Source organism: Grus americana, chromosome 19 (genome assembly GCF_028858705.1).
Source record: "Grus americana isolate bGruAme1 chromosome 19, bGruAme1.mat, whole genome shotgun sequence".
In the NCBI taxonomy this organism is placed as follows: domain Eukaryota; kingdom Metazoa; phylum Chordata; class Aves; order Gruiformes; family Gruidae; genus Grus; species Grus americana.
Genome location: NC_072870.1, coordinates 6,893,817 through 6,915,534, shown reverse-complemented (window position 1 = coordinate 6,915,534; position 21,718 = coordinate 6,893,817). Strand labels below are relative to the sequence as shown.

The 21,718-nt window shown below is 45.0% G+C and overlaps 1 protein-coding gene across 3 annotated transcripts in view; it reads right to left on the bottom strand.

The window, feature by feature from the left end:
* The window catches only part of AP2B1 (adaptor related protein complex 2 subunit beta 1), an 81,645-nt gene that overhangs the window by 34,107 nt on the left and 25,820 nt on the right, over positions 1 to 21,718 (bottom strand). For all 3 annotated transcript variants that reach the window (XM_054847551.1, XM_054847550.1, XM_054847549.1), the window contains exons 9-14: positions 19,518 to 19,613; positions 14,680 to 14,795; positions 13,421 to 13,586; positions 12,715 to 12,813; positions 9,488 to 9,747; positions 3,948 to 4,140 (exon numbers count right to left, since the gene is read on the bottom strand). In XM_054847551.1, coding sequence (XP_054703526.1) covers positions 3,948 to 4,140; positions 9,488 to 9,747; positions 12,715 to 12,813; positions 13,421 to 13,586; positions 14,680 to 14,795; positions 19,518 to 19,613 — 930 coding nt within the window. The remainder of the gene's footprint in view (positions 1 to 3,947; positions 4,141 to 9,487; positions 9,748 to 12,714; positions 12,814 to 13,420; positions 13,587 to 14,679; positions 14,796 to 19,517; positions 19,614 to 21,718) is intronic.

The window sequence follows — 21,718 nt, the reverse complement described above, 5'->3', positions numbered from 1 at the left end:
AAGCAGAGAACAAGAAGATCTGCCCAGGGTGGCAAACGGGCACAATCCGGAGCAGACTCAGTCCTGGCTCTGTACACTAGGGAACAGCTCTCCCTAAGTCATATAGCGAGTCTGCTGTGGTTATAAGCAAAGCGTATCTTGTTCTTGTACTAAAGGCCCTTTCCCCCCCCCCTTTTTTTTTAAATTGTTAACACATGCTCAGCATCTGTGCCTGTACAATATGCATGTTACATTTAATACCAATTACAGGACTCACTATGGAGATAAAGTAAGAGTTATTCACTAAAGAAATTAACCTATCAAGCAGCTGGAGTCTCACTAATCATAGGAATAAATATCTAGCAATGCTGAGGAAAATTTAAGTCAACAATATTAACTTGGTGTTTATCCAGTTTTACACCACGCAGTCTCTATTTAAATGCCTGGAAGAACACCCCCCCACACCCCCCCCAGTTTAAGAAATGGAAGTGCAAAATGACATTTGACATGGAAGTTAATGCTTCTGTTGATCTTTCTAGGTTAGTTCTGTTGGGACGTTCACTGCTACAGGATCCCTCTCAAGAGAGACACCCTCTCCAAAGAAAAGGAGGCATTATCAAATACACAAGAGCTGCAAGAAGTATCTGAGGGGATACATCAACACATGACACTGAGTGAATGTGACAAACTGGCTGAGATCCTGCCAGCAGCCTCTTCCAGACCTTCAGCTGCCTTTGAGACACTAACAGTACTGACGCAATCTCACCATCACAGCAACAGACCATGATTTCATGCATCAACTCAAGCACATCCCAAACCATTTTCTTCCACTGTTAGAGAGAGGCTTATTTAGGCTTTTTTACATATCAAACAGTTGCTTGGAAAATGGAAGTGGGGTTTGAGGTTGCTCTACTCTGGCAGTAGAGCAACTTGCATCCCTGCTCAGGTTGAGAGAGAATGCCAGAGGCACACTGCAGAGATACACGGCATTCGAATATCTCATCTTCCCCTGCCTCCTCTCAGGTCACCTGAGATCCAAAAGGGATCTGCTAGTGATGAGCAAAAACCAGGGATCAACAGTAGAGGTGGTACAAACTCCATCACTGGGAACCTTAAAAAAAAATACACTTGACAAAGTTCTGATGGGAAAAAGCATACTCAATCCTTCCTTATATCAGCCCCCAGCAACACTTGGTTGTAGACTCTTACTTAGACTCTTAAGACAACTGGAGGGATGGGAAAAGAAAGACCAAAGCACCGCATGGAGGGGAAGACAGCTGCCTCAGCATTCACAACCAAAGAGGGTTACTTTCTGGTAGCATAAGGGCCCAAAGTGAAGTAAATTCTGTCTGGTTTGAGGGGGCAAGACAGACTGTTCACACCACTTCATGCAAGCGTATGGGAGCCTCAGTCTTCCCAACGAAGCAAGGGGGAAAAAAATGCATTTAAAAAAAAACTTTAGGAGAAACGGAGATGGAAATCCAAAGCTGAATGAATCAGGCAGCAATATTACATAAGGAAACTGGGTGGATAAGGTATCTCACGTGGAGAAAGAGGAAGGGATTGCTACACCAACAGCCAGGACGCCTACTGGCACACCGATAGGCAGAACACTGATAAGGACAGGGGAAGATCATTTTATTTCAGTCTCTAACCCCCCTAACTGACCGTACAAGCAGCCCAAGTAACTGCCATCCCTGGCTCCTGGCTGGTTTTGACTCCTAGTGAAGGGTGAAGAGCTCAGCCCTTCTTCACAGGGTGCCTCGGGACACACCTCACCTCCTCACCACGTACAGAAATCAGCCACGTGTGTACCTGCAGTTTGAGCCTGTGTTTTTGGCACTGCACAACGTGGCTTAATATCAGCCTAAGATCCAAATGCCAATCCCCTCGGCTAGCCACGCAGCCAAGAGACACTGCCTAGCAATTTAGCTAATACCAGGTTAGGGTTAACTCAGCTTGATACTTCTTAAACACATGCCCACAGCAATAAACAAAGACACAGATCACCTTCACTCACACACTAATTAGGCTTATTAGGGAAAAGCCAGAGAAATACAAAGATTTACTGGGAAAATATTCACCTATATATGCAAGGGATCAGGAGAAGATAGGACATTTGATGCAACAGCACTTCAGTAGAGAACATTCCAGGGGGCGGAAAAAAACCCCCACCACCGTTCCAATATTTTTTAATGCTCTCCCCATCTAGTAACTCAGCTGAGATAGTGCTGACCCACACAGCCCGAGGCACAGCTACTCCCCATCCAGACATAATCACTTTGTTACATCACACTCCACAGCCCCGTGAATTTACTTAAGGCTTGAGAAAAATATTAAGTAAAAGCGTCTACTAACAGCTCTACTGCCAAAGAGGGTCACTAAATTAAGCCCATTAATGCCAAGTGCAAGACAACTCTTTTCCCAAAACCAAATTTTAATCCTCCTGCTGTGTCCATTTATTTGTCTCTGTCACTAATGAGAAACAAAGGGTTACTATAAGTGGCCTGGAAGACAGTATAGACAAAGGAATTTAACTCCTAACCACTTTGAGCCGCCACAGATAACACCATTTTCTGCAATGCTGTAACATAATTAAAAATCCCAGTTTCTTAGTGGCACGCCTTGCAATGCAGGGTGAAGTCTGCAAAGGTCACTGGTCCAGGCTCACTGCTTTCCCAGCAACTCCAGTTTAAACCATTTCCCTAATCCCCTACCTCCCCAGTGTAAAAGCAGTCTCCCTGCTAAATAAGCAAGCTGCTCTTTAGATGGCATAGAGACTAAAGCACATCTGACCTCTGTGAACGCCAGTGCCATTAAGGGTTAGATTGTTTCCAGTTCATTATCTCATGTAGCGCTGGCACTGGAAACGTGTTTAATGTTTGCTTTAATAAGATTATGGCAGCTTAAAAAAAATATCTTTGACAAATAAGGATTTGTTGCATTGGGGTTCATCCAGCTGACTCCTACCTCTATTATTCAGAGCTGGATGCAGAACTGAAAGCGCACCTAAACCAGGCACACAGATAACCCAACCCAGCTCACTACAAACCAAACTTCAAACCAAAGCGAGACAAATCCACTGCAGGCCTGAAAAACACTCAGCTATGTTCACTGAGGTGGTCTTACTCAGGTTACACGGTGCAAATATACCTAGAGTGCTTCTTATCCCTGTAGGTAAGTCACCAGGGTGTCAGGGATCTGTGTGCTGTGCTCCACGGGAACATCTCCCAGGCTGATGATTACACTCGCCACTTCTCAATGCCTGGCTGCCACCAGTGTAAGACCACAGCACCGAGCTCCTCTCCACTGCTGCGGTCTCCTTCCTAAGTGATTCTCTCATTGCAGCTCATGCCCAGCTTGCACCCCAGAGCGGATGCAACGTGTGATTACTCATACTCTGGGGCCTGACCCTGTTAGCACTAGAGTATCTCCTCGTGAGCAGCGGCGGCACGGGGAGGACTACGTGGAGTGCTTCCCTCTTGACCTAACTGCAATTAAAACGTCACCGATATTAAACCATGACACACTCTGGAGAATATACAAATGGGATGACACAGGGCTATGGCCTGCAGCCCTGAGAATTTTGCACTGAAATTCAATAGAGATGGGAACCTGGTGGAACAAACATCTTCTTGAAAGGCAGCCTGAATCAATTACAAAGCAGTGGGACACTTTACATCCTTAAAGCAACTTTTTGGTTTTCTTTGACAGACAGAAAAAGCATGGAACAAATATATCCGCTGACCATGGGGATTCTACAGCATGCAGTAACATTTGTTTTATAGCAGGAAAAACCTGCTGAAAGTTGGTACAATAGCACTGGTTAAATCCTCTTGGAGTTTTAGGACTCATCACCAGGAGCTCAGTGATCCAAGCATTACAAGCACAAACGATCAAGGCTTTGCAGAGATAAGCACAGCTCCAATTATTTTGCATCAGCAGAAGCTAAAGAGGATGTGGCTTACCAAGCTGTCCAGCCCTCCTCCCAGGAGGTCCACAGCACCCATCTGCATGGAGGACACTTGGGGAACATTCACCGGGGGTCCCAGGTCCAGGTTGAGAAGGTCACCCAGAAGGTCGCCCTGCGATGGAATGACCTGTGGCTGCTCCAGGTTTGTAGTGGCCGTTGTGCCCACGGGGCTATCGCCTGCATCAGTGCTATGGGTGGGAGGAACAAGAAGCAGAGGAGAGAAACATTACTCACCTTCGGTCTCCCAGCTTCAGATTCCCAGTATGGGGAAACACAGCAAGAGGTGGCTCACGAGCGGAAGCCAGTTAAAAGCTTATCCTAGCAGCTGATCTGACCACTGCCACATACAAGGCAGTGTGTTATGGCAAGTGGTTCTTCGACACATGCTTTGAGCACAAAGGCTTTCCATGCATTGTGCGTAGTTTTCAATTCAGAAAAGGGAATCTTCAAGGTGTGAAACCTGTCCACCTTGAGAATCACAGACCCTCCAAACGGTGAGCCATGAGTACTACATGGACTACAGCACTGAAAATAATTATTTTCCAGCTCAGGAGAAACCTATAGAGATGATTTTCAGCCCACTGGGCCTGGAGAACTACAGGTAAGCACGGGGAAAATAAAAATCCAGATTTCCTCGGAGACCTTACACTGATAAAACTCTTGAGCCCTCACTCTAACCAGTGCAAACTCAACCACTTCCCACAGATCTGGATTAACCAACTTCTGCTGACCAGCACCAAACTCCACAACTCTTTTCCAATTAAAGGCCTCAATCTAAAATGGATGCCTCCCTTCTATCAATAATTTCCTTTTCTCTGAGTTAGCAGGCATGCTAATTATACAGCTCCCAAAATTTCTCATCATATGCAGTCTGGCTACCTTTTATATTCACTTGCCACTAAATTTTACAAGGAGAGGGAAAAAAAAGAGGTAAGACTGACTGTAGCTCCTGAAGATCTCATTACAATGTATTTATTCTTTAAATCCAGAGATGCTAATATTTTAGATAACTTAAAAATCTATTTTGTATCCTGTTGCCAGCACTAACTGACAAAATTATTTCCAGCTCATATTACTGCAGATGCAGCCAACAGGTAATTGCACACAAATGCCATGGGAATTAGCGTCCTGGTAAGGTGTTTAACACTGGGGCTCTTTTGTAAGGATTGCAGCTCCTGACTTTGAGTAACCACAATTCTCTTCCTTATCCTTATTCAATCACTGAGGGGAAAGCTTTAGCAACAGAGTATAAGCTGCTCCCAACTTCAGTGCCAAGAGGAAAAGATGTAGCATAAGGACTGCAGAATGAATTAGTTACCAGGCAGTGACAGAAAGGGTTGAAAGCTTCTTTGCATTAAAAGCTTTAGAACCCTAACAGTACTAATATTAGGGGTCATTTCTGCTTCTCCCTTCAGCAGGGAGACTTCCAAGTATGCTGAACAGCTAACTAAAACAGTTCTGAAGAGCAAGTGGTTACTGTGATCCACTCCCACCCCCAACCTGAGAACAGGGAAGAACAGCATGTATGAGCAGAGGCACATTACAAGCCGGTAGTGCACACACTTGGTTCGTTCCCAGTATATAATCCCTTTAACACCACACCTCTTCAACACTTACTCATCCTTCTTCTGATGGAGATAAAGCAATCCTTCAAGGTCTTGTGTAACTGCAGTTGCCCCAAAGCCCAACAAGAAATTAGGAAAGGACAAAGCTTTGTATTAAAACACCAAGTCTTCCATTTCCTGTACAGAGTGGGTCTCTTTAAAGAGGTTTGCATAAAAAACATTGCATTTTCTTTGAAAGAAAAAAAATGAATGAATACATGGGTTATAAAGGGCAAAAGGACTTCATATAAGCTTTCTCCCTTATAGTCCTGGGTAGTGGCTAGCAGCTAGGTTTGTCCATGTGAGCTGGAGATTTGGTCCTCCTATGAGTTCAGCCTCCAGCAGCTCCCAGATGTTGGGTGTCACAGGGGACGCACAGCCTGAACCAGAATCAAAAATTTCCTGCAGCCACCTGTGTGGGAATGGGGACTGCTGCAGAGCCTAACCAGACCCCTCCTCTCCCAGGAGCCCTGTAAACATCTCCCCAGATTTCCCAGCTGCGTTAGAGCTGAGCAGGGGCAGTGGGAGCCACCACCTGAGGAAACAGTGCCAAGCAGTCAGGAGATTTCTCCCCCACCTTTAGGATTCCATCTGAAACTTGATGACACTGGGGCTCATTGAAGAGGCAGGAACAGCTCACCATCTGTGAGCTGTTCAATGGGTCTTCCCATCACCTGAGAGCTGAAAGGAACCTGTCCTACACTGCTTAGAATGAGAATTAAATGAGTCAAACGAGTACTGCTCCTCAGGGGTCGGTACTGGGACCAGTGCTGTTTAACATATTTCTCAGTAACATGGAGAGTGGGATCGAGTGCACCCTCAGCAAGTTTGCCGATGACACCAAGCTGTGTGGTGCAGTGGACATGCTGGACAGAAGGGATGCCGTCCAGAGACACCTGGACAGGCTGGAGAGGTGGGTCCACGTGAACCACGTGAAGTTCAACAAGGCCAAGTCCAAGGTCCTGCACGTGGGCTGGGGCAATCCCAAGCACAAACACAGGCTGGGTGGGGAATGGATTGAGAGCAGCCCCGAGGAGGACTTGGAGGCGTTGGGGGACAAGAAGCTCAACATGAGCTGGCAATGTGCTCTTGCAGCCCAGAAAGCCAACTGTGTCCTAGGCTGCATCCCCAGCAGTGTGACCAGCAGGTCGAGGGAGGGGATTCTGCCCTTCTACTCTGCTCTGGTGAGACCCCACCTGGAGTACTGTGTGTGGAGTACAGCTCTGGGGTCCCCAGTACAAGACAGATATGGACCTGTTGGAGCGAGTCCAGAGGAGGTCACAAAGATGCTCAGAGGGCTGGAGCACCTCTGCTATGGAGACAGGCTGAGAGAGTTGGGGTTGTTCAGCCTGGAGAAGAGAAGGCTCTGGGGAGACCTTAGAGCACATTCCAGTACCTGAAGGGGCCTACAAGAAAGCTGGAGAGGGACAGTTTACAAGGGCACATAGTGACAGGACAAGGGGGAATGGCCTGAGGCTGAAGGAGGGGAGATTTAGATGAGATATTAGGAAGAAATTCTTCCCTGTGAGGGTGATGAGGCCCTGGCACAGGCTGCCCAGAGAAGCTGTGGCTGCCCCATCCCTGGAAGTGTTCAAGATCAGGTTGGATGGGGCTTTGAGCAACCTGGTCTAGTGAAGGGTGTCCCTGCCCATGGCAGGGGGTTGGAACTACATGATTGTCATGCCAAAACCACCACAATGATCTTTAAGGTCCCTTCCAACCCAAACCATTCTATGAAAAAGCAATGTAATGTATTCTAGCAGCCATAACTAACTCCTCCTATGTTTATACCCAGGAAAGCATCACTCATCTACCTACTTCTGCCCATCTACTCAAAGCAACGCTATCTTGACACTCTTATGCCACGTTCAGTGTGGACATCTCCACACTTCCATGCTTCCACCTCCATCTCACTGTGCAATCTGAAGGAAAACCTTATTCTCTAGCAGATGGGTCAGCCACCAGAATGGTCATTACCGGAGTGCAGAAGTAATGAAGATAACTCCAAATAACTAGGTGAGGATGTTATCTTTCACTGGACACCCTTAACTTGCCTTGAACGGACAGATTTTCATGTATCTTTTAATGCACATTCAGCACTAGAAAGAGGCAAACCAATTTCTTAGTAATCAGTAAAATCATACTGGATGCACAAATTCAGGCTCCCCACAACCATGCTCCTGCAGAGCTGTTCACCGTAATCCTCATGGCTGAAAGCAGCAATTTGGCATGCTGTGACATGGTACAAGGAGGCCTCGTCATCAGCTTATAAGGTTTTACCGTCCTTTTGCTAAGAGTAAAGCAGAAAACCACAATTATGGGGCCTCTTTGTGAGGTGAACTCACATTGGAGAAGCCTGCTGTGTCATTAAATAACACCATTCTTTTTTTTTTTTTTTTTTTTCTTCAATTTACCAAATGGGCTAGAGGACTGCATCAGTATGCACTATGGTCTACTGAGCACCCTTCAGACCTTCCATGAGCTCTGGCTTCCTCAGCTTGCCACTGCTGATTGAGGCCTGAAGGTTTTATGTTGAAGTAATGGGTAATTTAGTAGTAAACAACACTGGGGTGATGTACAATACTGCTACAGTGAGAAAAGATTTGAGGTCAGCAGACTGCCTGAGCACGAGCTATGACAGTCAAACCACATACACAGTATATGCCAGAAGCTGGTAAAAAGACCACTCCTTTCAAAAGCTGAATTCCTTGAGCTGACTAAAACCCCCTAAAACGTCAGCTTCTGTAGTGACCTGAACCTTTGACTAGGAGTAGCAGCTGAGGAAAGTGGCCGCTGCTTTTCTTGTCCGACTGGTAGACTTGTGCTTGCTGGTCCTGGGTCAGTGCAGCCAGACTTCATTTCATAGGCTGGGAGAAAACAACTCTGCTTCCCAAAACTAGTCAGAAATAGCTTTAGTTGCTAAGAATAGCAGAGAAGTGGTGTCAGAAAATAGAAAAGGAGCAGCATCGCATACTGATTTATCAGTGCAACAGCAAAAAATAGCACTCCAAATGTCACTTTGGGAATATTATTAAGAGGTAAGCCTGGATACTCTGCCTCCTGCTGTAAAGTACACTTACATTTGTAATTAATACCATTAATGCAAATAGCACTGCTTACCTGAATGAGGAATCACGGGAAGAAGCTCAACAGCAACACTGCCACAGCCCAGGACTACTGTACTGCCTGCTCCTGCAGATCTAACCCACTTCCAGGACTGTGATCATGGGGAAGCATTAAAGCTCCAGACATTAAGCCAAAGCATTTCCCCTCACCTCCCAAAGGTTAGGCAGAACCGTATCAGTCTAGTCATCTTCCTTTAAGCCCAAACAGTTTTCAGTGATGGGGCTTAGATGGCTTTTACACTCCCCTTGCTTTATAGGCACCAAGCGAGACAGGCAGTTTTGCCCATCCTTCCCCATTTCACATTCCAACAGCAAAGGATTCCTGTACTTGCCAGTTCCAAGAAACTGTTATTATTCTACACAAACGAGGCTTGTAAAGCTGCGCTGTTGCTGAAGCAAAAGCTCTTACAAAATTGAAGAAGTGTATCCTTCTCTAAGATGCTTGTTTTTACCACTGTCGTCTCCCTCCTGGAAGTACGCCCTTGCACCAGTTATCCAAAGCTTCTGCTTTTTTTTATTCAAACTCTCATGTCAAGAGGGCTTATAGCCAGTATCTTCTTAAAAAACATCATAGCTTCTCACACAAGAACTTTGATACTTCCTTTATCTTCTGACCCAGGAATTCAGAAACTACACACCCGGGATTAAATTCTACAATGAAATGGCCCCTTGAATGACCTGCAAGCCCCTACACAATCAATAAAGACACCTCACTAGTGTTATAAAAGATCGTTGCATCTTTTGGACTGTTTGCTAGAAAGAAACGACCAATCCTGCCCATTATCACCACGGTTACCTCAGCTTACCTTCCATGGTGAATTGGCAAGTGTTTGCGGTGGATCCCGTGGCTCCCCTCCACAAAAGCATTGGGTGGTTTGTGGTACACAGAAGCCAGTGACCCAATGTGGCAGATCAACTCATCTAGCAGAGTTGGTTCAATCAGATCGGTCTCTTCAGAAATAAGTGGCTTTTCTGAGAGGACCACTTCTTTGGCAGTCACTGGATCAGTGGAAAGAAGACGCCAGTAGATGTAGCCACGATCCCGCAGGTCTGGGTTGTCCGAATCCTGACACAAAGCAATACATCGGTCACCAGGTTTGAAGGTGACTAACACCTGTAATCACTTAATTTTTCTAGCAGTGATTCCTCTGGATTGAAAAAAACCCAACCATCCAGTAGCAAGTGTCACCAATTTCAGAATCATGCTACAAACTGCTTGTTGTGATGAACATCCCAAAATTAAAAATGAGAACCAAAGTATTAATACTTAGCGTCCTGCCCAGGTCAGGGAGCAAAAAGCCCAGGACTTACATCCCACAATTGCCCCAACCCACAAAACTATCAACTGCTTTCCAAACTCTCCTGCCACTTAACATAACAGTAAGTATTAGGAGAACTCCAAGAGGGTGTAGACAGGAGAAATGAAGGTGAAATGATGCTGTCACATACGAAGAGTAGACATGCAATACTGCATATTGTAACAGAATGATCCAAGATTCCTGGAAATATATGACTTCCCCAAGGACACTGCTGGACAAAAAGACCCTGCTAAGCTGTATTCTTCATACCCAAAGAGATTTTATTTATACTGCCTTTTAGTTATCTAATGAAGTATGGAAAGATGCTAATGATACACAGTTAGGATACTTCATCAGATCTCCAGCTATCAATAATAATCTTGTTTTACTGCAGATACTTCTGCCTCTGTGTGAAGTGCTAATTATTTCTCTCCTTTTCGAACAGCTCTGCTCAGAGCAGCAAAGTAAGTGGTGATAGTTTGCAGCTAATGTTCTAGGGAGAGGGAGGTGGTCTGGTTTTATGTTGTAGTGCAACATGTTTGAACTGTTCATGGAAACAAGAGCTGGGATTTTTTGATCCCCATGTCAGCAGAATAACAGGGTAAATGTTTCTGAGATTTTTTTCCCCCCCCATAAAATTCTGGCAACATACTGCACACCTCATTAGCCTTCCTCCTCAGCATTTCCTTTCCTCTTCTGTGATCTCATTCACACTGCTACTGACCTGCTATAACCTGCCTCTCTGCCCTCTGTCTCAAGACATTCTCAGACACACAGCAAAACCTCTATTTGTAATGAGGCTGAGCATGCTAAGCTCATTTTGCTCATAAGGACCTAGATATAATGTCTGGGCCAACTGATAGATTTCTCTGCAGTGCTGTTTTTCAGTTTGATGGTGGAGTCATGGACTCTTTACAGCTTTTGCCCTCAATTCCTACAAGACTCTCCACATCCTGCTTGCGGCAGGCAGTTCAAGATCAGGCAGGGCTTCTACAAGGGCAGACATGAAAGACCACAGGCTCCTATCTACTTGCAGGCACATACAGATTCAAGACTGTTTCTTCCCACAGCCAAACAAACAGACTTGAAACTTTAGTAAATCTACTGGAACAAGAGGCTCAGATCTTCCTTTTCCCCATTTCTCCCAATTCTCCACTCTTGAGGGTTTGCACGTAGCAGTGCATACTGATGACCCTATGCTAGCTTAGTTACCCACCCACGCCAGACAACAGCAATGGAGATGTAGAGGTTCTGTGCCATCCTGATCACTGACCCTGATCACTGCTACACACCTGGATCCCTCCCATCCCCAGCTGCTTCATTGCTATTTTTACCAGTGTTGGCTGGATTAAGCTGGCTCCTGCTACAATCACACCTGCAGTTTGCTGTGCAGACATACCCTAAGAGACACTCAAAGTGCAACAATACCTAAGCTGGGGAAAGAAACACATGTGTAATTACTCTCCCACTCAAGTGAAAAACAGTATCTCTACCTAGAAATCAGACCTTGAAGCATAAGGCTTTTTAGTGTTTTACAGCCAGTTATCCTACGTTGACTTATTATTCACATAAAATACAAGAAGCCAGACTGAATCAACATTTGTGACAAACAGAGAAAAACCAGACGCCTATTATATTCCTAGGGTGCCATTAAGTGTTTTGTGACTCAGCATAGTGGGTTTTAACACTTAATACCTTTCTTCTGTTGGCTTAGACAAATGATACAGCACACCCTTGGCCCACCTCTCTCTAGAGAGGAGCTGAGAGCCTGCCTAATAGCAGGTTTTGAAGCAAGAAAAGCAGGCCACAGATTTCTTGCCCCTGATCAATGTAACACCCCTAAAAGGATGAATAGAAGTTTTAAGTACTAGCAAGCCCACAGCCATGACTTCTTGCAGCAAAGAGGACCAAAAAGGCCAGCTGACTGACTCCAGATTTGCTGCCCAGAAACAATCGCAGTACATTCAAAACAGCTGGGAGACTATTTTCATCATTTGACACAGCAGGTCTGGAGAGGAGCTGCTCTTTTTGGACTATGCTATCACACATTTGCCCCAGTCATTACAGCCATGGAGTGTAGGAGGATCGGCTGAGGTCTTACCCACTCTGCCACCAGGACATCTCCACTTCTGCCCTCCAGAACTACAGCACTTCTGTCTGCCAGCTCAAGCCCAGCCCCACCTGCAGTGATCTGAACGCATAACTCAGCACCTCATGCACAATGAATCCAGGATCCTAACCCACTGTTACAGCCTCCAGCAAAGCTGCCACATCGTGGTTGACAGCATCCAAGTACAAAGGGAAAAAACCACCCAAAGCTCAGGTCTGTCTTTTTCATAGCCGAGCTTAAGCTTTGCTGTTCACAGAACAAAGTCTTTGCCAGGCCCTTTCCCTCTGTCATAGCTCCAGATGTTTTAACTGCAAGTCACCTTCAAGGAGAAAGCATTTTAGTTTCTTCATAACCCTACCCTGTCCCTCGCATTTCATTTGGTGGGTGAACAGGGAAAGAATTAGGATGAAGCAAGAGCTAAGGAGGAGAGAGCAGATACCAGATGGCATGGTAACAGGCACAGAGCAACTCTTAAACAGAGTCAAATCCCTCCTCTTTGGGAGAAAGGGGAACACGCTTGAATCCTGTCTACTGCACAGCTGACTGGCCTAGCAGATGGCAGGCACCACACAGCAGGTCGACACAGTGTCTGGAGGACTCTGGTTCACTGGGTATCTTGGCTTACCTGCGTGGCCAGGCTGAGGACCTGCTGAACCAGCTCCTGTGTCTCAGAAGGCTTTTTTAAGAACAGCTTCACTATAGCAGTCAGCAGGGTGAGCTGCACCTAAGACAGACACACGGTAGAGATTAGAAAATTCAGCCATGCTTTACCAATGTCTCCCAAGTCTCAACATCCTTTACTGATATGAAACTCAAGTCCTGTGCTTTATGAGGCTTTGGGCAATGTGGTCTAGTGGAGGGTGTCCCTGCCCGCAGCAGGGGGGTTGGAACTGGATGATCTTTAAGGTCCCTTCCAACCCAAACCATTCTATGATTCTATGATAGCATTACACCATTCTTTGTCAGTGAAACAATGAGAGTCAGGCTCTTGCCTGTTGCAAAATGCTTTCGTGGATCAGCACGCTAAGATTTACATCATACTTTTATGCATCTCAACACTATTCTTCTGTATGTTCTGGTCCCTAGTAGGGCTATTCCCCAAGAAGCATACAACATCTAGAAACTCCTCCTGTTCGGTCTTATTCTTCCAAGAGGAGACACTTGGGAGATACAGACAAGAGAGGAAATCTACAGACTACCAAGAGTTTTATTTTAGCTAAATATCAAAGTATTCATTGGGACATATTTTCTGAGCCCTGCAATACTTACCATCCACCCCATACATATACTGCCTGAAACACTACAGATAAGATGCGCCAACACAATTTTACCTGAGTACTTTCATCATGGAAGCCCTCCAAAAAACTCTCCAACAGCTCATCTGCATTGTCAATTCTTTCTGCATATTCGCCCACTATCCAGATCATGGCAGCTCTGGCATCTGGTTCATCCAGGGAATCTAGGTTCTCGCACAGAGTGGCAATGATGCTTTCATACCTGATTTGTCAGAGTACAGGTGAATTGTTGGGGTGAATTCAACTTGTGTTACTCCATCTCTGCCCACATCATTCTGCAGACAATCCTGCCCTGAATTACAATGTCTTGTATTTCTACGCAACAAGCAGCATTTTCACTCAACTGCAGAAGATAATCCTAGGCTTTTTCTTTTTCCAAGCTGAGCACTAAGATTTTACAGGGTCCTCAAGAGCTTTGCAGTTTCATTAATCAGCAAGACCACCCAGATGTGGAATTCAAGACAAAGCTGCCTCCCTGTCTGTTTTGCTAAAGGGAATATTTGATCCAATGGTTCAAACCATGAGTCTGTATGAGATCCTGCAGCCTTGCTGGCATCTTCAGACTGGTAACTCTAAACTGGATATTACACTTCCCCAAAGGCTTTGCTGTAAAACAGACAATACCCCAACACTAATTATTTAGCTTCCCCTATTCCCATGCATGGGTATCCCTGTCATAAGCAGGCAATTTATCTTGTAACTGACAGCAGAAATTGCCAGAGAGGCCTGCAGATATCCCATATTACTTTTTAGGCGATCATGAAGTCTCTGCTGAAAGATATTGCTGCCGTTCTGTAGCTGAAGAGACAAAACCCTATTGCAGAAACAACTTAAAAGAAGCTGAGCACTGCCCAAGCCAGAGAGAACGCTTGATGGAGAAAGCCAGCAGTGTTTTGTTCAGCGCAATCTGACTGGGATCTCACGAACTTTCATGGCATCATATATAAGCATTCTAGAGGAGACTACCAAAACCAGAAGCCTAATGCTGTAAACCTGGTCAAATTTTCTTTCTGGCATTCTCTGTAAGAGCTTTACTAGCTTTTTGTTAAGGCTTATACTCAGCATCAATATGAAGCAGTGGGGAAAGAAAAGCTTTCAATTCAAACTCATAATGTGTCAGGCTGATACCTCATCTAGAGCCAACATCTCAATCCTACTGTACTAGGAGCTAGAATCAGAATGGACACTGCTTTTGCTTCAGAGCCCTGGCAAGCTATGCTGAGTGAGTTTTACATTGCTCTATTCTGATGCTAGTAGACAAGGGCTTCCAAAAGCCTTATGCTACTTTCACGTACTTGTTGGGGTACTTGCGGAAGATGTCCCTGATGACAACGATGGCCTCCTGGACCACATAGTTGACCTTGGTCTGGATGAGGTCTAGCAGTGTGCTCACGCAGCGCTCCGCAGATTGCTGGAGAGAAGTACAGAACAATACAATTAAAACAACCTGAAGAAACACTCCTTCCCAGCCCACACCACACCACGCATATGAAGAAAGGCGCAGAGGGGCAAAACAAAAGGACGACAGCTACTAACTCAGTACGTGTGTCCAGAAAAAACCTACAGGTTGACAAGTGCTTGTGTATTACAGTGGAGATACCAGCTGACTCCAGCTCCTGTGAAAAGTAATGACTGAAGCAACCGTGCCAGTAGATAGTTAGACGACCACACAAGAGACATTAGGATCATTCCCTGCATTCCTACTTGTATCACCCTCTTGCTGGCTAGCAGTTAAAACAGGCCACCAAATGAGCTCTCTTGGACTTGCCCAAGCTGTGGCAATCGGGGCTGGGAGAGTTTTGACAGGGACTGCTGGAAGGTGTCTGGTGAAGCCAGAAGGCAGGAGAAAACCATGCTGTCAAGGAGAAAACCACATTGTCGATCACGTTGCAAGAGCGGCAGCAAAAAGCAGCTCACACCAGCAACAGGTTCAGTATTTTTCGGGTGAGGTCACTAGCAACATGTGAAGATACGGCTATAAATAGAAATCCAGCTGTTATCAATGCAGCTTTCACATTAATTAGTTCAAAATTCCCAGCCACAGGCACTGGCAGGTAACAAGGACTGGGCACTGGCACGCTCCAGGAACCAGAGAGAACTGGAGTTAGAGGCAAACAATGCCGGGAAGTTTATTCCCAAATAGCACAGTGAGGCAGGACATCACAGGAGCAACCAACTCCAGCACCGGAGAGTCTCGAATAAGGACAGCTATTTGGCTATTAGCAGAGCACATATGAAGCCTCATTACACAGCTGGTGATTAATGTGAGAAGCAGACTGCTCACGACACTGCCTAGGCAGTCACCATCGGAACATTCATAAAGCATTCAGGATCGAGACAAATACTGTAGAGCACAAACAATAGCAACGTAGGTGGATTTTTCAGTTCAAGTGAGCTAATAGTCCCCTTCACTTTCAGAGCACTTGAAGGCTGGGCAGGAGGAGGAGGAATGAAATGGCATTTAAGTCAGTCACAGGAATCAGTTTTTTGAGAATGGGCAACAATCTCAAGGACAAATCTTAAGACTTGTAGAGCTGAATTTGGGACAAGCAGAGACTAAAACCTCTTGGTGACTTCTTCCCTTGCGACTCTTAGCTCTGCTATCTTACACAGCCTATAAGAGCAAACGGTGACAGTGCTGGCATGGGGATCAGCCAAGGGAGGTGACACTATAAACCAGCATTTGCTCTGTCTTTGCAAACTGGCACTCAAGGCCATGAGACACTCCCCTGAAATTCACACCAAACAAAAATATCTAATACAGTTGGTATCGGGATACAGAGAGGTATTATATAAAAATTGTATGATTGGTATTGTATTTTTTTTATGATACCTCTCCCTCCCTAGCACGACTTTACAGGTACCATGCCACAATGGAGGCAGCGAAAAGGCAATGTGAGAATGTCCTATGCTGATGTCTTTTCCTGCTCAGGAATAGATTTGAGACCTGTAAGACACTTTCATTTCACAGAGACTGACTGTGGCCTTGGCTCAACATAGACTGACATTGCTCACAGTGGGAACCCCACTCAAAGTCCTTGCAAGCTAGATGCTTCAGAGCTTGCAATTTCACCTCTTACCAGTTTCTCAACAACTTTCGCTAGCTGTTTTAACAAGTGGCTTTAAGGGGCACTTGGGCTAAATCTGTCCTAAGCCAGCCCTACTCTACGGAACCAGTCACTGTTTGCAACAAGCAGTCCAGCCTTGTCAGAGCCTACAACTAGCAAAGCTTTAAGAGCTGCAGAATTCAAGGAAAAGCAAATTAAGGTTTATTTTTCTTTTCTTTAGACACTTTGAAGCGTGATTTTTCCAGGAGCAGAACATCCACTTTGAAATATGCAGTATTGACTTTTAGCCCAAGAGTCCCTTGGAAAGTGAGTAGTCATGTGGGCACATGCACAGCACAGCAATCCCTCTAATAAAATTTCTCATTAACAAAATACATCTCAGCTCACCCCATCCCTTGTAAATACACTGCTATTTGAAGGTGGACATCCCTGGGGACCACAGTGCTCTGCAAACTGATGAAAGAGTGCCCCAACCAGAACAGTTCTCAGGTTGGAATAAGGAAGGACAACCAACCAACGTCAAACTTGCTTTGTTTTTCTGTAGAAACCAAATGAAAGCCTGCAAGATTACTCAAGTAGCACTTACCATGCTCACAGCCATAAGCCTCAATGATTTCTAAGAACTGGGCTGCTGGCAGAATCTCCTGGAACTGAGACAAATCCCCCTCTAATATGGCTGCTTCTGCTTCTCCTTTACTCCAGAGGAATCACTATTCTTACTGCACCCGTTTCATTTCCTTTTCCCATAGAAGTGGTACTTCATTTCCTTACAATCAAAAGCATCCGATGACTTCATCTAGTGCTGTCAATGCAGCAAACCAATGCACAATCCGTAGATCCCTTCACCTCACGCTATCAAGTCTAGCTACACCACACAGTTTGCTGTACACATACCCAAGCTAACTCTGAGCCCAGCTAGTCTGTCCATGAAAAACGATGTTGTTCTGACATCCCTCAAACTCATATGACTGGCAAAGCCTGGGCAAAATCCATCAGCCTTGCTATTCAGCATGGGTATTGCTTACATTTCCAAAACGAGTGCTACCTCTGCTGTTAGCACCACGCACCGCTGCGCAGCAAAGGTAATGCCACACTTGCTCTACGGTGCATGTCACAGCAGGCAAATCTATTTACTGTCTTACTCTTCTAGGAGAGACGATTAGACAAAAGGTAGGATCCTTGAACGTGGAGCTGAGGTTCCCCATGAATACTTTCATCAACAGCTCCTGCCGGCTGTGCCCTATGTCAAAAAAGCAGATTTCTAAGCCTTAGGAACTTGGACACTGATGGCTGTAAGAACGCTCTTCCATTAGTCATAACTCAGTGCAAACAGCCTCTAGTAAACACAGATGCACTGGGGACAGGGATTAACCTAGAGATGAGGACACTGTAATGAGTTGTTCTATATTTGCCCTCTCTAAATCTGGTTCTTGTCAGGGGAGTAAACAGATCTCATCTGTAGCAGCAGTGTCTTCAAAGGAGCGTTGCTAAAAAATCAAGGTTAACACTACTTATTGAGATACAATTACACAGAGTCCCGCAAATTTGCTGGGACATTATTATTAGTCCTTTGCATATTGAGTGTGACTGTCACGGTATCAGGGATGGGAAGAAAGAGCGTAGGGGATGAGGGCAGCAAAGGGTAGAAACTTCTAAAAACATCTTGATAACTGCAAGGAATACACCACCTTTCATGTGAAACTAGGACAGACACATGGCCAAGTCCTAGTGAGAAAGTAAGTCCCTGCTGAGAACTAAAGCAAGCTCCCACTCCCCAGCACAAGCACCACTACAAAAAGAGCTGCCATCAGCTTTTTACTTCTCGGTAGCCCTCTTCAAGCTCAAGAGCATTTTGTACTGTCACTGCTGTGGCTCCAGCCAGCTTCCTGCCTGCACACAACATGGAAGGAGCACTCCAGTATTTTGAACTGCAGACATGCAACAGAGGCAGCAATCACCTGCTCTGTTGGGCCCCGCTTAAAAGAAAGGCCATGGCAGTGATGAGCCTTTAGGAGCTGAAGGAAGGAACTGAAGGCTGCATGGGAGGTTGATTCTCTCAAAAGGACAGAAGTCTGTGTCCTCTTTACACACACTTACAGCAGTTCAGCTGAAACAAGGGAAACCTGTGCACTGACACTATACTCAGCCAGGCATGATTAGGTTTTTATTTAAATTGCTGTCAGGCAATGCTCATGGAAACACACTTTAGCAAAAGCTGAATGAGCTCAGCTGAAATTAGACCACTTATGTGACATTTTGCACCCGGTTATCAGTTTACTGAAAAGTACCAACACCAGAGCATAAGCCTCTCTCTTCACAGGCTTTCTGAGCTCCTGTCAGGCATACCCAATTCATTTACAGGGAAATTAACAGGGACATCACTAAAAAAAAAATAAATAAATTCTATTATGAGCATTTTGGTGGATGTTCAACCAGCAGAGAACATTTCAGACTGTTGTTTTGAATAACTGCAGAGGTTCTTGAGAACTTATTTGCATAAGCATCCAGGCTAAAGAGAGCACACTCCAAGTGAAGCTGCAAGCTATAAGGACCTTTAGTACTAGATAAGCAGATAGGGTCACTCTATGCTTGTGCGAATTGCACTTAAGTGCCCCATATCTCTGTAATTCTATGCATGTGTTCTATTCAGCTGAAACAGGGGGAACACAAAACAATTCATAATACAGAGTTCTTCTGCACAATCTCCTCTCCTTCGCCCTTCAAAAGGTTGGGCCACAGCTATTAAAGGAGGGCCTCACAGATAAGCAGTCATTGTTCCATTGAAGCCAGTACAATAAAATATTCCATCAAGGATGATTTAGCTGCCTTGTTCTGCCTGCAGGCTGAGGTCAGTAAGAGCACGTCACCCTCCTGTGATGTACTCACAGAGCTCACAAGTCCTACTGTTCAGCTGGGGCTTTGCCCATGAGCATGATGTATCCAGGTCAATTGATTGCCAACGCAGAGGCAAAGAAAATTTGTGTAATGTGGGAATGAGATGGTGAAGCCCGTCATTGTTTCTGAAGAGAGAGCGCCACATAAAACCTGAAGTTTCAGATACTTGCCTCAACCTTGATGGCACAACGCCCAATTGCTCGGACAGCCTTGCGCACAAAGTCAACGTCCACCTCCGTAGCATATTCCTTGAGCTCTGCAAGGACCTGCAGAGAAAGCACACTGACCTGAGTCCCTGGGGTCACACAGAGAGAACTTTCCACGGACAAACGATGCTACTTGCGTACCCAAACATGAACAGGATGTATTCTTCCACAGCTAGCCACACACATTCAAAGCTAACACAGTCAAACTCTGTAATCAGTCTCTATCTCTGAAACCTACAGGCTTGGAATAGGTAGCAAGAGTTGGTTTAGGGTGGCCAAAGCTAAAAGATGGTTTGGTCTAGATTATTTTCAAATTCCCCTGAAGAAAAGCTGAGGGAAAAATCAGCCCTGCCAAACTTCAATGTTGCCATTCCTTCTTACACTGAAAATGCAGTGAAGCAGGAGTCACATCCATGCACGTAAGATTTTTATGTATACCTTATTGTGCTTATTGTTCTACATTCACTGTATGCAAAGCTCTAAGCAATAACCATTTTTTCTTTCTCCTTTCCAGTGCAGAGATGAATCTCTGGATCCCTACTGGATCCAAAGGAGGTGGCAGAGGAGATCTGAGGACACCCTGGAGCACCTATACAGAGATTAATAACAGTGTGAAGATTTTTCCCCTCTTAAGAATAAGATTTACTATTTTGTCTCTGGTTTTCTTACTAATGGAAACTAAACAAGGGCTTAAACCAGGACCTGCTGTGATCTTACGGACCACTAACTAAAAAGCTACTTTATCTTAAACAAATCACTTGGCTTATAAAAAAAATGATTTTTAGAAAGAGATCCTATGCAATTTATATTCCCTCAAAATCTCATTTGTTTCAGTTTCTCATGTCAAACATGACATCAGAGATTTCATCGTGATGTCACAAATAGATTGCAAGGGACAGATGAACAGCACAAAGCGAGACGGTTGTTTGAAAAAAATCTCTAGTCGATGCCAATTGCTCAGAACAATGACAAGATAAAGAGGCCTTGAAGGGCCAGACTGCAGACAAATAAATCTGCAAGGAGTAGACAGGACATCTGTGTTTTGAAGTTTCATTATTTCCTTGGATGATTTATGTTGCACAGTACTTAGAGCATCCGGGTTTAGCAGCTTATGCTTTTCAAATACTCCCCGAGTCTGAGTGCCTCAAATTCAACTAGTCTGCTGCCTTGGTCTAGAACAGGCACGGAGAGGAAGAGTCTCGACAAGCTGCACAGGAAGGATGTGGGTAGAAGCCTCTTTCCTTAGGTCTCGTTTCAGGGAGTATTTCTGATGAAACTTGGGTTGGTCTTAGGAACGCCTCTTTAGAGCCAGGAAGAGATTAATCTGCAGATCCCAGCGCCAGACTCTGCCCTCCAGACACCACTGCCTTTCACCCAAGCCACCTGCATTATCTAAACATTATGCATTAAAATTGGTATGGAGCCTATCAAGAGTAAATAGAAAATTCTGAAGATATTCTCATGGAAACTGATTTTTAAAATGTTTTCCATGTCCCCAGTACAAAAGGGGCGTGAATTACCTTGCTCTGTTCCAAAAAACATCAGAGGAGAGAGCTGAAGAGAGGTGCTTAAAAGTGTCACATTAAATGAAATTGCATTGTGACAATTAGGACAGGACATTAATAGCACTGACCAGAGGCACTAATCATTCTGCATTAGTGTTAGGCCTTGTGGCTAGGGTGGCACTCGAGAACACTTCCTTTAAGAAAAGAATTTGCATTAAAAGTATGTCAAATCCAAAATCTACACTGTAAAGCAGTCTCAATTCAGTTTAGCTTTGTGCAATTTCCACTCTGGAAGCAAGTTAAGCAAAGTAAAGGTTATTTTAGCTCTGAAGAGTGCCTGTGCAAGGTTTAGAATTTAACTAATACACTTGAAATTCACACTTCAGTAATGTTTGGCCTTTCTGAATGCCTCCACAGGCACACCTCTCTCACTTGAAACAAGCCTCTCATTCCAACCTCAGCACTAGCAGTGACTCATTTGACACATCAGCTCTCGTCCTGGAATTGTAATCTGTAAAATGCGATGTACCTAAGGGTCAAGATGCAAGACAAACCATGCTATTCTTATTTAAATTATGGAGGAAACTCCATCACCTCCCGTTAAGTAGCTGCAAAGAGCAACTATACGAGGGACAGTGATGCCTAAAGGCCAGGACAACA